At 38.5% G+C, this 15,491-nt stretch overlaps 1 protein-coding gene across 12 annotated transcripts in view; it reads left to right on the top strand.

The window, feature by feature from the left end:
- The window catches only part of CADPS2 (calcium dependent secretion activator 2), a 314,451-nt gene that overhangs the window by 142,754 nt on the left and 156,206 nt on the right, over positions 1–15,491 (top strand). For all 12 annotated transcript variants that reach the window (XM_084507238.1, XM_084507237.1, XM_084507234.1 and 9 more), the window contains exon 7: positions 7,262–7,373. In XM_084507238.1, the coding sequence (XP_084363364.1) occupies positions 7,262–7,373 (112 nt within the window). The remainder of the gene's footprint in view (positions 1–7,261; positions 7,374–15,491) is intronic.

Below are 15,491 nucleotides of genomic sequence, written 5' to 3'. Positions count from 1 at the left end.
TTTGGAAGTGGTGGCTGCTGCTGGAGGAAGAGTCAGGGAGGAAGTACTTCTGTCTTTCTAAAACCAGAAAGAACCTGTTACTACTCCAAGGAACAGGAGAGGTCCAGCCAATGTGGGTAGGGTGGTAAAGGTTGGACTTGCATACTGGACACACTGAAGTTAGACTGTTTTTCTGGTATAGGCATATATGTGGAAATACCTTAAAACTGGTTTAAAGGGATGTGTGTAGAACCTTGTTTAGGTGAAATCAAAGATAACACTTAAAGGCATGTGACTTTCCAAACTGAGACCAAAATGTCTTTTTTTTTTCCCCCTGTATTTCCCTTTCCTTCTGTCATCCATCTCTCCAGAACAAGTTATTTTTCTCATATCCATATTTTATAGTTTTAGGATGATTTTAATGGGAACCTCAGGGTTAAACCATTGCAGGAGTAGTGCTCCTTCATGAGCTGACAGCTTTAAGAGCATTTATAGAATGTATCACAGTTTCTCTAGTGGGGATTGTAAAACAATGTAGTTCTCAACAAGATTTTTCAATAAAATTGTGGAATAACAGTAACACAGGGAAGAACAGACTCAAGACATGTAAAAGACTAGTTACGTACAATACTTGGCAAATCCTGTGGATTATTTTGCCTGAACATGAGGGTCATTTGAGCCTGTACTGTAAAAAAGACATTGTGGTTTGTTTAGAACCTGCTTAATGCATTGCCTTTCAGCTGCAACTTAATGTGCTGACTCTGATGCTGAAACTTATGCTCCTTGCACTTCCATCAAAATAAATGAGTAATTCTCAAGTAAAGAAATAAGAACACATAGATTATTTTTTTCCAAAAAATCACATCATAGGAATTACAGAATGGTAAAAATATACAAACTCTTCTCCTTGTGGTTTCAAATGTGGACTTGAAATCCCACTGATGTAAAGAAGAATATATACATATATATACAGCGATTAAAACAATCATTGTGTTGCATATAAGGAATATTCATTACTGTATTAAATCCTTGATGCTATATAATAAGGTTCTGCCAGTTGTGCAGTAACATTTCAAAGTCCTTCTTCAAAAACTTCCATGAAAAAGAGACACTGGAATGTTTGTGTAATATTCTAATCTGTGTGAAAGATAAATAAACCTGTTGTTGGGTTATATGAGATAGCTGTTAGCACTAAAGCCATGATTTCTAGTGTAGCATCCTAGTGTCAGTCATTGCCAAATAGATTGGTATTTCTGTGCTGATAAGAGAGAAGGAAATCTGTACAATATTTGTCCAATTTTCAGTGTCAAAGAAGAACAAGCAGCAATTAGTACCAACTAATATTCTCGTTGGGACTCTCATTTAAAAAAAAGAGGGATCAGATAAGTATGGATTTAACTCTATTTTTATTTGGCTGAATGGATCCTCCTCATCAAATTAAAGATTTATTGTCAGATTGCTGCGGGGTGACTTGCAGTGCTGGCACAGCTGCCTCTTTGCTCCCTCACATTTTTTCTCTCCCTCACTGTATATATGCAGTTGCAGCTGGTGCAGCACAGGAATTCCACATTCGCATGAATAACAGAATACCACTAATATTCACAGAATATTTTCTAACAACGGAATAGTTGTCAGACCTGAATTTAAGGTGTTGTGATCTAGATTAAAGTATCAGTGCAGTCAGATGTGCCAGGGAGGTGCTGGGGGTTTCCGTTCCATCTTTCTGTTTCCGGACCTTTTGGCTCACCACTTAAACTGTGAGTACAGTTTCTGACCTGAAGATTATGGATACCTATTTTTCTACACCTATGGTATGTTTCCAGACAATACAGAAACAACCAAACTGATATAGATTCTTGAAGCAGTAGAGATATGGGCATGTTTGGAAGACCTGGATATTGTAATTCCAGCTCCAAGACTGCACAGAGGAAGTGCTGGCAGATCTCCGCTGCCCCATGGAGCAGTGTGCTGCTGACAAACTAGCTTCAGTGGGTTGTCTTGCTCATTCTAACTCAGTAGCACGTCACTCTATAGATAGGGAATAAAAGAGCTGCTCAAGAAGATGTCGCAATGAGATTTAATGAAGGATGAAGAAATATTTTGAGGTAGATTTATGCAGTAGGATTAAACCATGAATCAAACCTGAAAAGGAGGCACCAAGGAGACCATGCTCTGATTTTGGTTTCAAATGGGCAAAAGGAGGTGAATTCTTAATTGCTGAGGAAATCAGTTCCTGGTGCAAAATTCTTTATATTTGATGCTTTGTCAGTAAGAAAATGTTCCAATAAATAGTGCTAAAACAATTTTTCTAGATGTTTGCCTAGAATAATAAATTTTATAACATTCACTCCTGTGTAAGGCTGGAGATTTAAGGTCTCATAAAGAAAAGTTTTGACTAACAGAGACTGTGATTAGAGTGGAAAACCTGAGATAAATTTGCTGCTATTTCCAATATACAGAATGTGCTCTGAAATGAAGTAGAAAAATAAATTTGCTTAGAGTGGGTTCTGTGACACAGTGATAAGTCTTCACTGAAATAAACATCCAGCACCTTGCTGGGTGTGGGATTATCTAGGCTACTTTTGTAGTGAAAGGCTTTGATAAAGGGCTCTGGCACTAATTATGTTATCTGCCCCATGTAGCTCTGATACCAGCAATGAAAAGAATGTGATCATCATTAAAGATGATCAATCAAATAATTTAAATGACTACAGAAAAGAGAATAAGTAAGTGAAACAGAAAAAATGATGAATACAAAGGAAAATAATGTAGCAAAATCAGAGCCTGAAGAGGTAGGGTTTTTTTTAGCCTTATAGTTGGTGGTTTTTAGAAGTCTAAAATATTGTCAACATGCTGCAGCTGACAATGCATTGGGACACACTGCAGCATTTAGTGCTGAAATTATTGCATCTTCTGTTTTTTTTTGTTGTTGTTGTTGTTGTTGTTGTTGTTGTTGTTGTTGTTTTGTTTGTTTGTTTTGTTTTGTTTTGTTTTTTTCAAGATTTAAAAACAAAACAAAAACAAAGAGCAGACAATAATGGGAATGTTTGTAACTTAATATGAATACCAATGAGATCCATACTGGCATTGTTTGACAAAAGTTTTATCAGACACTTCCCATGTCACATCTAGCCCCAAAATCATGCACATTACCAAAAATCATTGGACAGATGGCTTCTCTGAATCTGTGAAAGTGGCTAATTTGCTGTTACCATCACTTACTCATATTTGGTAGCTAAAGTAAATGCTAGTATAAATATAAAAGCATTATATTTTTCTATTGCATTAAGAATAATTAAAAAAAATATTAAATATGTAGGTCTTATTAGAAATAACAATTTCAGAAATTAGGTAGATTAATTTGCCTGTATGTCTTATCACTCTTCTACAGTTCAGCACCTGCATAATTGAACAAGCTTTAAAGAAGTCATCTGCAAAATAATTTGTCTCAAATGAGATCAAAACGGCACATTCAATTTCCGTCTTTTCTGTTTTCACAGAAAGCCAGGCTGGAACATACAAGCTTACCTTCTCCTCTGTATGAAAATTTAAGTCAACTGCAGGATTTATTTTTTTACAGGAAATGTTTTGCTGTTGTTGCAATTGAAAAGTAAAATACGAAGAAAAACGCTTTTGTTCATCCTGTGCTTAAATTCTGAGGACGTATTGTTGGTTCTTATTGAAAAGGTTTTAAAGGTACTAAATTAAGCAACTGATAAGTTATTCATACAAATTACAATGTCCTTCTCCAGGAAGACATCAGGGTGCAACCCTTACCTTAAAAGAAAAATAACTATTTACCTTCCTGTACCTTGTGGCTTGCCTTTAAAGGAAATGTTCCATGACAGCAACTCCAGTGAGATGAAGCAGAAGTGAGAACAGGAAAATTTAATGTTTCAATTGTTATCAATAAACATATTTGGTAGAATACAAATGTGTTTTGGAAGAAAAATGTTAAATTTTTGAAAAACCAAGTGGATATGGTTATATTAGCACATAGGATCTATAAATTGAAACCAGAAATTTCAGTAATGGTGATCAAGATTCAGATCATGGTAATTACAGTTTAGATATTAATTCCATGAATTATTAAGAACTAATAACTCCTAACCCATTCTTCACCATAAAACTTAACAGCTCCTTTCACTGATATATAGTTACAGAATAAATAACTAAAAATATGGAAAAAGTCGAAAGAATTTTACAGTAGAAATTTCAAGTCATTCAGTAAATTCATATTTATTGTCTTGGAAGGCTATGGAAGGCTATATTTATGGTCTTGGTGTTATGTAATATTGAAGCAATTTACCTGCACAGTTCTTAGTCATGGATAATGATAGGACAGTAGCTTCTCTGTAGTTACTGTTTGCAAATACATTATAGGGTAATTTTAAGATGGTCTGTACACTGAAAATCTGATAGCTCTTTTTAGCCTTTCAGGTATAGAAGCTGGAAGCATGATATTCTATTTTAATGGAACTTGGTTAAAATGAAGTACTTAATAAAGAGTAAAAATAGCATGATAAGATATAAAAGAAAATAAGCGGGGGGTGGGGAGGGGGGGGGAAGTGTTCAAAGCTGTCAGATCTTGAGTACCAGGATTATTTAATTTCAGAACAGTTTAGTGTATTGCAAAATAGGCTAGCTTATGTAGGCAGACATATTTTACTCACTCCATCCCTTATTTTGGATCACCATAAGTAGATGTTGAGTACCTCATATCTTACTATGTTCACGGCACGAACTTGAATCTCTTATCCCCATTCTTATTCTTGGAAGAAACAGGCTAAAATGGTAACACTTGTATTTTGGGTGCTTTCTCCCAAGTTCTGAGTTCAAATGGTATGAAAAAGGATACTTCGGCAAAGCTCCAACCAAACAGTGTTTGGGTCCTCGTAATCCACAGGGAATCATAAGGGAGATGAGCTATGAGCCTCGTATAAGTTTTCTGTGATATTGGCAGTCGAGATGTATATCACATCCCTACAAGTAAGCCATAAGGCTAAAGAAAACAATCTTGGAATTGCCTTTTCCAACGGAACATGATTCCTCACTTGCTTGTTCTTGAGGAATGTTGTTCAAGTCTAGGCAGCAGAAGTCTGTGACCACCTGCTTTATCAGGTAACTCACTTCCAAAGACAGGGTCATAAGAAGCTACGAGATTTAGCTGAAGTCCTGATCAGCAAAGAGCATGGAGATTAGTGCATGGAATATTTCCACCATGAACACTAAGCTTTGGGAATTGATCCAGACCATTGCTTTTCAGGCAAGGGCTTCCATTCCCTGTTAAAGACGTAAAAAGGTGTGGGAAAAGGATGTCAGTCAAAGACAGTGATCATATCTCATGTTAAAGATGATGATTCTTCTGATTTCTTTACTTTTGTCTGTGAGCTAATAGTAGCACTAAATCTTTGTAGAGAAGCTCGTTTTGTTTTGTTTTGTTTTTAATAGCAAAGAGTTTGTCCTAATTATTTGAGTGGTCCTATCCATTGCAGTGTGCACAGTTCCAGGCTTCTGGGAACTCAGAGACAAATACATCCTGGTGTCCCCTCTCCTGAGAGTGCAGCTAACAACGTGTTTAGATCGTGTTTGAGATTGCAATGCAGTATTCTTCCTGGGTAGTGGGATCTGGGGGGAGACTGAAGATAAGAGAATTGCATCTTTTATGAAAGTGCTTTCTCCTTGGAAATCTCATTTCTGTATTGTGACAAAACCTAACCCCTGGGACTGCCTCTGGGAAGAGCAGCAATGCTAGGCATTATCTTGTCCTGCCAGTACAGCATCTATCATCAATCACAAAACAGGTTTTCTCCCTCTGAGGAAGGTAATTTCTTGACAGAGTCCCTGTTTCAATTTTTCAATTAGTGCTTTGGCTGAGGCTAAGGCTACGTCCACCACAGACACAGAGACACAGAGAGAGAGCATCTGTCTAACCCAAGCAAAGCAAAGACAGAATAGAACAGATTTGGTAAACTTTCAGCGAACCTCACGTCTGTAGTTCAGCTACCTGTTCAGCCACACTGCTTTATGCAGAAACACCACTTTCTTAAGACTTTTTGGTTTCTGTTACATATTACTTTCTAGGTTTTGTCTTGAAATCTGTAATTCATGTTAGTTGAAAGATTCTCTTTTTCCTATTAAGATACCTTTTATGTCAGATTACAACTGTATGTTCATTTTCCAGAATGGAGAGACCATGTAAATTATTCTTGAAAGTAAAATTAAAATATTGCTGTTTGTAAATTAGGTCCTTTAAGGTTTTATCTTGTGTGATTTTATAGAGTATACTCTTACAGTCACCTATGTTCTTTATTTCGTCAGTTTCTGGTGATCACAATAACTTAAGCAGTGGAAAAACAAATGAAGAGAAACTGAAACTGTGCTTACTTTTTGCATTTTGTTTGTGCCTACTAGCATAATCAAAATCAGTATGATCAATGCAATGAGTGCCGTGCAACTCTTTAGGAAAATGGAATACCATCTTGGAGGAAGTAGCAATCTAATTAGTATACCTTTCTTTTTTTTTGGTACCCTGGCGCACATGGAGGGGAAAGCACTGGCAGACCAACTGAGATTAAAGGTTTCCAGTTAGAAACCTTAGAAGTTTGTCTACCTAATTTAGTTTCTCCAAAAACAGGAAGTCTTGTGGCAGCAATTATTTTCCAGTTAAAGTAACTCTGATGACTATGAAACAATTTTTCCAGGTTTTGCATTTGTGTTTACATTTTTTCCCCTACATTCCTGTACTAAATGGTAACATCTCATGAAATTTAAGGCTTTTCAAATCTTACTTTTTGCATATCCATTCATCTAAAGTTAAGCATATATGTGGCGTGTTTTTTTTTTTATTTAGAATCAAGACCTGATGCTTTGCTGAATGAGTGATTTGTATACACAATATACTGAATGTAATATATTTAGTAGAAAAACTTTTTTCTTTCTTGCTTGCTTGATTCTATTTTCCCCTGTCATGATATAATTTCAGTTCTTTGGGTAAGTTTTGCCATTAGCAATTTTATGACTGATTTTTTATGACAATTGTCACACAGAAAAACCCTGATTTGTCTTATCACAAAGGAAAGTCAATTCCATGTAAGTATTTAATCTTGGATGTTTACGATTGTATGTTTTCTCTGTCTCTCCTGCCCCCTTCTCCAGAAGTTTGGAAATTATGTTCTAGGAGTGCATTAGTATATGTTCTGTTCAAAAGATTACAATCCTTACAGTCATTCTAAAGTCATTCTTCTGCCCCATTTAAATTCTATTATTTTATTTATTGCAGATGGGGAACTCAAGGAGATTTTACCACTACTCACCCTCGGCCTGTTGTCAAAGTAAAACTCTTTACAGAAAGCACTGGGGTTCTGGCACTTGAAGATAAAGAACTAGGAAGAGTGAGTATTATGTGTAGAAATGAGAAATATGTGAGAAAATTATGTGTAAGAATGTGAACATTGACAAAGTATGCCATAAATGGTGTAAGGGATTTGTTACAGCACTTGCTGTGCTGCAGCTATACCACACGGTGTTTTTTCCTTTAAGGATGACTACTCTCAGTGTTCAAAACCTGGTATTGTATTGCCTTTCAGGAATTTGTACTGTAGATCTGTTGTGTTTTTCTTTGCCTTGTTTCAAACCTTAAAAAAAAAAATCCTCAGTGACGTTCCACTGTAGATGTAAGGGGAGGAATGATGGAGATAATATTGGACTAAAACAGGAGTTCTCACTCTTGTACTGTTTTAGCTTCCCTTTTCCCATTTGTCCTCTCTTGACAGGATCATTTATCCTTTTTAGACCAAAATCAGATGTTAGAGAACAATGTATCATATAAAGAGGAGGATTTGGTGAAAGAGGTAGATAGGATCCACAAATATTGCCCCCATCTCCTTTTGAAAATTTCCCCTCTGACATGTCACACATGGAGGGAGGATAGCTCACTTTTTAACACTCGATTTTGTATTCAGGGTCATGGCTATTTCTCATTCAAGTGAGGAGGGCTTGTTAGGAAGATCAGGGCTTTTCCCCACTTGGTGTCCTCCTATCACAGGCAGCTGCTTAAGAGTCGCTTCTCCCACACATTCTTTCACATTCCTGCACCTTTTGTAAGGTCAGAACTGTGTCCTCCGTATTACCTTTTCTTGCCTCCTCTCATCTCTTTCTGAGGTGTCTGCAAGGTCACTTGGTGAAGGACCTTGCAGATGAGCAGATTAGGATCAGTGGTATTTGGACTGAGAGCAATGAAAAGAAATGGGGAGAGGATGCTGAAAGTAGCACACAGTGCTGTTAAACACAGAGAAGTTCCTTCTCTGTCCCTGCTTGCTCAGTCCTATCAAAGAAGCAAAAGAAAAGTTAGTGCAAAGGTGCAAGGCAGTGAGGAAGGAAATATATGGCTGTTGTGAACTGTGGCCAGTACAATCATTGCCAAGGAGTCAGAGAAGATGAGAAGCAATTACAAAATAATGGGCTAAGAAGAACCAGAAGTATTAACTGGAGCCTGTTGCTCTGCAGTGTTAAATAGTCAAAGTTCAGGTATAGGTCTTGGTCTGCTGTATTAGTTTGCAGCTTATCTGAGTTTCTGGAACAGGAGGTTAAAATGGTTTTAAAAGATTTTTTAAGAATTGAAACATTTCGGATGTAAAATACTGAATATAGCCTTCACCTTAACTGTATCCTATGGCCCCAGATGATTTGCATTTTTTCCTGTCTGTTCTCACTCCTGCCCTTCTTCTGACGCAACTGGATTTTTCAGCTGTTCAAACCATTTTAAAGAAGGTATTAGCTCTCCTTTCTTGGTGGGGGTTGGTAAAGGGAGAAAGAATTAAAAAAATAGGTAACTGAGAGGGGCTAAAGCTGAGCTTACCACTCTGGTGAGTCTGATCCAGCTTTGGAGTCTGGTCCAGCTTTCCTGGACACAAAGCAAGACATAAATGGTGAGTGAGAAAAAAGTAATCTTCTGTTCCTGTTGCTGATTCTTACTCTGCTGTTGTTTGTGGTTTATTTTTGGCACAAAGTCTGTCTGCTTTTAGCAGGTGCTCTGAGGTTTGGCAGTTTGTACCAGAATTAGGCAATTAAAATCATTGCCTCTAGGTGCTTTTCTTGTTGCTCATCACAAAGGACAGAGGCCATCACCTTTTATTCACCTGCATTAAAGCAGATTAGATTGGGCACAGCAAACAGAAGTACCTCAGAGATTTCTACATATGAATTCTACCTTTTATAATCCATTGCTGATATATAGAAAATGTTCAGCCTCCATTCTTGACTCAAAAATACCTTCTGAAGTATTTTATTCACCTTTAAACAGGCATGGAGACAATGTTGTGCATGCCAGCACACTGCTGTCCACTGTAGCATAAAGGTGCTTACACGATCCACAGGCATAAGTTGTGAATGGTCTGCTTTCTCCTTCCAGTTATATATATGCTTTTGTTCATATACATCTGCTGCTTTGCCAAGGTACTCTGACTGATTCTGCAAGTTGGTAAGAGACAAACCTCCCTCAGTAACCTTTTGTACAGTCCCTATGTGGTCCCTAGCAGTAGAAGAGAACATGAGAGAGGGCACTGTTAGTCATGGTAGACACTAGGCCTGTTGGGCCTGTTTGGTTGTCTGTCTGTCCTCTTGTTCCACCCAGGCATTGCTGACAGACACCTTACACCTACTGGTGTTAGATGCGTCCAACCAAGAGAAGAGGCAATCTGCCAGCTTAGGTTTGTGATTCAACCAGAGTATTTGACAGTGTTGGTGGGTAGCTTCAGGGGAAGATTGGGAGAATATTTGACAGTTTTTTGACAAAATAATTTTAAGGTAGTTTGTACCCTCATGATATACATCTAAGCTTTCAAGGGTGTATTGTGTTATCACTGTCTTCATTTTCAGGTTTGAGAGATTTAAATTCAGGCAGCCTTAGGAAAGATGCCAGATCCCCCTAATTCTGCTAAGAAAGTTTGTTAATTTCATGGCTGGTCAATACACTGCAGGGACTTGCTGGAGTACAGCTAGGTTAGTTATGCTCAGAAAAAGCCTGAAGATACTTTCACTGGTATTTTTTCTGTAATTAAAAATTCATCTCAAACTTGCCATTTCTGAGGTAGGTTTGCTGTGGACATAAGTTCTCATCTGTCATGTAGTTTCTTCAAAACGTGTCTTGACCCAATACTGCTTTTCTGGATTAATGAAGTTTGCATTTCCCACGCCCTGAGGTTATTGTTGAAGGTTTTCTTCTGTTTAATCTGTAATTAGAAATAGAAGCTACATGATTTGAATTTTGAGCTTCCATCAGGTAAAAAAGGTTTGTTCTGGCACCAAGGGACCAGCTTTTTATGCAGGTAGATCTTAGGTGTGAAATGTGGAGCCAGCGATATATTTTTACAGAGCTGCAGAGAAGTTTTTCCTGTGCTCTGCTACAGGTTACAACAGCCTCTCACACTCATTAACTCCAGATGTAGGCCCTGATCTCAGTGTGACAGCTCCTCCGTTTGAGGAGGCACTGCTGATTTCCAGAGGTACCTAGTTGGTGTTGGAGTGGGAGGGAAGCAGGCTTATGCTTTTAGTGAAGTGGGGAGCCCATACTTACAGCTTCATCCTCAGAAAGAGTACAAAATATAGATATATAGAATATAAAAACTAGTGGCTGCTCAGCATCTGCTGCAGAAATCACCAGATGAGCACAGAGTAATGGGAATTTTTTACCTATATTTCACATCTTTGCCTTTCAAGGCATTTAAGATGTCCTTAACCAACAGGAGGTAGTACTTACTATGGCACTTGTCTGACATTACTCTCTTCCTCTAAAAAATTAAAATAAATCCATTTGTGAATGCCGAGAGCAGATTTTGCTTGTTAGGGGATATTTTTCTTGCTCCCTGCTGACCGCTTTCAGTATCTTTAAATAAAAAGGAAAAGTTTAACCTTTATTCTCTGTTCTACAGAAACTGGAGGACAGCTGGATAAGCTCAGTTTTCTGTTGAAACAAACAAATGGAGAAACATGCTGAACAGGAGAGGAAGGGGTGTTATTTGGATTTGAGTTTGACAGAACAGGAGCTTCTGGAGTCACGGTCTGTGTCTGTGATTGTACAGACCTCAGCATCCAGCGTGCCAATGAATTTAACTTCTAGAAACTGAAGCAGGTTGTGTCTTTGAGGTGAAGTTTGTTCTAATCGTGAAATGTTCAAAACTTTAATCAAGTATCTTTGAGATGCGTGTTCCAGTTTTTAGGTGACACTGATCTGTCTGCTTCAGTAGTTATGTATACGTATACAAAAGGCAGAATTGATAGAAATGTTTGCATTTGTATGTGCAACAGCTGAGGAAATGTGAAGAAGCAGAGTTTGGAGTACATACTTCTGAAAAGTCAGCCTGGTGGTTTTTGAAACTCAGGGATCTGACACCACTTTTTCTTGTTCTGTACTTTGTGTATGAAGATGTTCAAACCTAGTAATTCAAAGTGACAGCCATTGTGCTTGCTTAGCACACATGTGAATACAATGTGAGAACAGCAGGTGGTGTTTGATTACTGGTACTTTCTGAATATAAGAGTATTTCAATCTTCTTGCTCTGACTATTCAATTAAAAGTGAACTATTGTCTCCCAACCTGCTTGTCACAGTCAGCTGCAGCCAGCAATAATTAGCTTTGCAGTTACGGGGCTGTTTTTTTTTGTGTTGTTTTGTTTTGTTGGTACTGTTCTTCTTGATTTGATTTAAAGACATTACGAAACAGCTTGCTGGTTAGGTACCCGTACTTGCACAACTGCCTAGTCTCTGAACGCTTACTGCACTGGGCTTGTTGTTTATCTTCTGTGCTGTTTCTGAAGGCCCTCTGAGCAGCGACAGTTTCATATTGTGAATACATTAATTTAAAGCCTGCCATCATGGGTAATACATTTCTCCATCACATTTAGAAACGACTTGAGGTTTTGCAGGTCTGTATTTAAGTTTGGAAAATGATATCAGATTGCTTCCTCCACCCCCTTTTTCTCTTGTTCCCCAAGAAGTCTGCCTGTCAGCACCGCATTATGTCTGGCTCCATGTCGTTGTTCCCATGTGAACAGTGTTTTTCTCAGTAGCTCCTTTGCGAGTGCCTTTCCTCAGAAATTCTCAGGCTGCTTTTCATTGAGGCATGCTCTCTCTTAGGTTTGGGGAAAGGGCTGCTTGGGAAGATCTGTTCAGGTAAGTATTCAGATGGTAGCAATCAATATCCATTGAATGTATAAATTGCAAAGTCTTCTTTCACTATGCACCTGTTCAGTTTTTCTTTTTGATTTTTGTTTCTCTTTAGCCACCTGTTACCCGAAGCATTGTCTGAGTGCTTCAGCTATAATACAATCATAGCTGAAAAGCGAGAGATCTCTCAATGGATGAGATCATGGAGCTGGCATAAAATCCCCATATGCTCCCTTGCTGATTAAGATCTTATTAACCCTTAATTTTCAAGGGGAGTCACTTTTAAGAGAGCCATCTACTTTTTCCACTTCTGCCTCCAGTCTTGTCTCTCTCTCTCTCCTCGAGCTGGTGGTGCTTCACTGTCTTGGTGGCAGCAACTCATGATTTAATACTCAGAAGCATAAAGGACTTGAGTGCAGTGCTGTGTTTTGTAGCCTGCTGGCAGGACATTGAAGGGAACTTTACTTCTTTTCATACTGACAGCAACCTCTGTCTTGCTGACATCAACCTATATGTGGGCAAGGGACATAGCTGGGAGTAGCTCCAAGCTATTAAGTTGTGAGGGAAGATGGCTTGAGAAGGGTTAGTAAACTCTATCAAAAGCAAAAGTTCTATTAAAAGCAGGGGAGTGTCCCCTAAATAGGGATATGGCCACAACTACACAAACAACGTAATGTTAAAGGGTCTCTAAACTACTTGTAGTCATGTCTCCTGCCCCAGACCAGCTTTATTAATTTTTGGTCCCCACACTATTTGCAGATCAGTCAATCAGACAGTGTTTAACTAAGGAACTTTCCTATGATCTTTCCTATGATCTTTGCTCAGACAATGACTGGCAGCACAAATTTGTATGTGCCAAATAATCACGGGTGATTATTTCATAACATAAAATTTGCCTGTCCTCTCTGCTCACACTGGCATAATTTATCTTTTCAAATCACTGCATTTTAAAACACAAAAGGAAAAACCTATAGAATGAATTATTAGTCCTGTTATGTGATGAAAGCTTCAATACAGTTGGGGGAGCATATCAACTTATGTGCAGGGAACTTAGTGTTTTAAATTGTTTTAAATAAGCACAAATTGCTGCAGAAGTGACTTGGGTCACCATGGATACATGGGTATTGGAGAAGTTGGTTTCTCCAGTTCATCCAGGGGCTTTTTGCATAAGGCTGTGTGTATTACTTATTCTGAACAGAGCTGGCAGTCCTGCTTATGATTAAGGGCATGTGCCAAAAGATTCAGTTTTCAACTGCTTGTAACTTAGCCAGACTTTAACTGTTCAGGCTGAAGTTTTTCATCCTAGGTATGGAATAAAATAAAATGTGCTTTTGGTCAATGACAAAAAGCAATCATTTGTAGTGCTCTTTGTACTCTGGAAGAGCAAATGAGGCATGGGGAATTGTTTTGTCCCTTAAAATCTTCTGTCTTTCCCACTGGGGACTATACAGTTTGAAGGAAGAAGGGCGAGAAGCTGTTCAGCGCGCATCGTGGGCCTGGATGCCTGGAGCAGCACAGGCTCCCCAGAGCAGGTCCTTGAAGCCAGGGAGCAGGGCAGGATGGGGACAAGGTAGGCATTGGCAGCCTCCCTGGGAACAGGACTGAGCTGAGGGTTTGATCTGTTTTTTGAAGATGTCACAGGCTGTGTTATGAAGTGGCTGTTACTGGGCTACACCTTTATTTTATTTAAGGGCAACTGGTATGACGTGTACTGAAGGTGAGAGGGGAATTTTGTTGGTTGTTTTTTGTAATAGCATGTCAACTGTCATCTGCCTGTCATCCAGGGCATTATGGAGGAGCTACAACTCTTCTTTACTTTCATATTTTTCCTTGTGACAGGGATCCAAAACTCAGTGTAGTCTGCTCAGACTTACTCCAGTTATCAAGGTCTGATGCCCAAGGCCTGAGATCTCAAAATGTGTCTTAGACTACCCCAGCTTGTTAAATCTTTCTTAGTTTGAATACTTAGGTCAGAAGAGCAGGTAACTCCAGCACTTGGGTTCAACTCCTGGAGGGGAAGGGCGGGATGGAAAAGGGGAGCAGCTGAGATGCAAGGACACAAATTGGCTGAAACTGAACTGAGCTGTGTGTGTGGCATGGGGGAAAAGGAGAGATTATCCTGACTCTTGATTTTTCTCAAGTGTGTTTCCAGCTTGCTGCTCAGCTGGCCTCTTAGTTTTGTTGGTCCCCTTTGAAGGCTGTATTATCTTTTGACAGCATGACAGCTGCGACCAGGGATGGTTAGCTTGAGAGCTTTATCTTAACCGTAAGAATACTGATGTTTTCTGCGTAGCGCTTTTGACTCTAGACCTTCTGCTTGTTTATCTGCTCTGAGAAAGAAAGATTGTCACAAGTTCAGTTTGTTTCAGCTTTCAGGGTATTTTGCACAGCTCACCCCTTCTTTCAAAGCTTTTTGTTAAAGGAGGATATGATCAATGTGCCAAAGATAGAGGAGAGCTAAGAGCTGTTCAGCTGGATTGACTCTGGCTCAGGTGCATTTCAAATAACTTCTTGTATTGTGATCCTGCTGAGGAGTTAAATACACATCTGAATTACAATAAATGATGATTAGTTAACTCCTGGAGTAATATTAGCTGAATATATTTCAACCTGTGATACTTCAGGTCCAGGTGAGAAACTCTGCATCAGCCATTTACAACAGAGAAACGGTGTTTTGAAAACCTTACCTTGCACAAATATGTAAGTGTGCTGCTCTATAACATTTAAGATTTCTGTATTTATTTCACATTCAGATGAGAAGAGGCATTGCCACTTCTTCAGTTACCAGACCACAGCTGTGTATTTTTAATGATCACTAGATGATTGGATTTACTGGTTTAGCTCAACTCTCAGTGTTGTGATACTGTTAAATTGCCTTGAATCGGCTGAAACAATGCAATGCACAGCAGCTATGTTTGCTGTGTAGTAGTATTCTAGTCATAAATAGCACGTTATGCATTTTAGTGCAGATTACCTGTTAGGTTACTTATTTTTAAGAAGTCCTAGAATAACAACTTGTAGTTTCCTGTGCTACTGCTGAGTAATCTAAAGTGAGGATGTTCACAGGTATAGGAACAATAAAAGAACAACACAAAACAAAATAAAAATTAATTCAGAAATGTATGATGTAGTAGGGATTTTATAAAACTTTTAGAAGTATTAGGAATGGTGAAAGAGTATTCTGTAGGTGAGTTTTGTGTCCTCCAGAGAAGAGCTATGAGTTTATACCATTTTATTTTCGTATAAGTAGACTATACACCTAGAGCTACATCTGTAAGATTAAAATCCTATAAACAGTGCTGAAAGTACAACCGAGACAAACAGTCTGGAAAGTTTCTCCGTGGGCA

The sequence above is a fragment of the Aythya ferina genome, assembly GCF_964211825.1.
Source record: "Aythya ferina genome assembly, chromosome: 1".
Taxonomy (NCBI): Eukaryota; Metazoa; Chordata; class Aves; order Anseriformes; family Anatidae; genus Aythya; species Aythya ferina.
The sequence above is the reverse complement of the archived record's forward strand: the minus strand, read 5'-3'. Positions and strand labels throughout refer to the sequence as shown.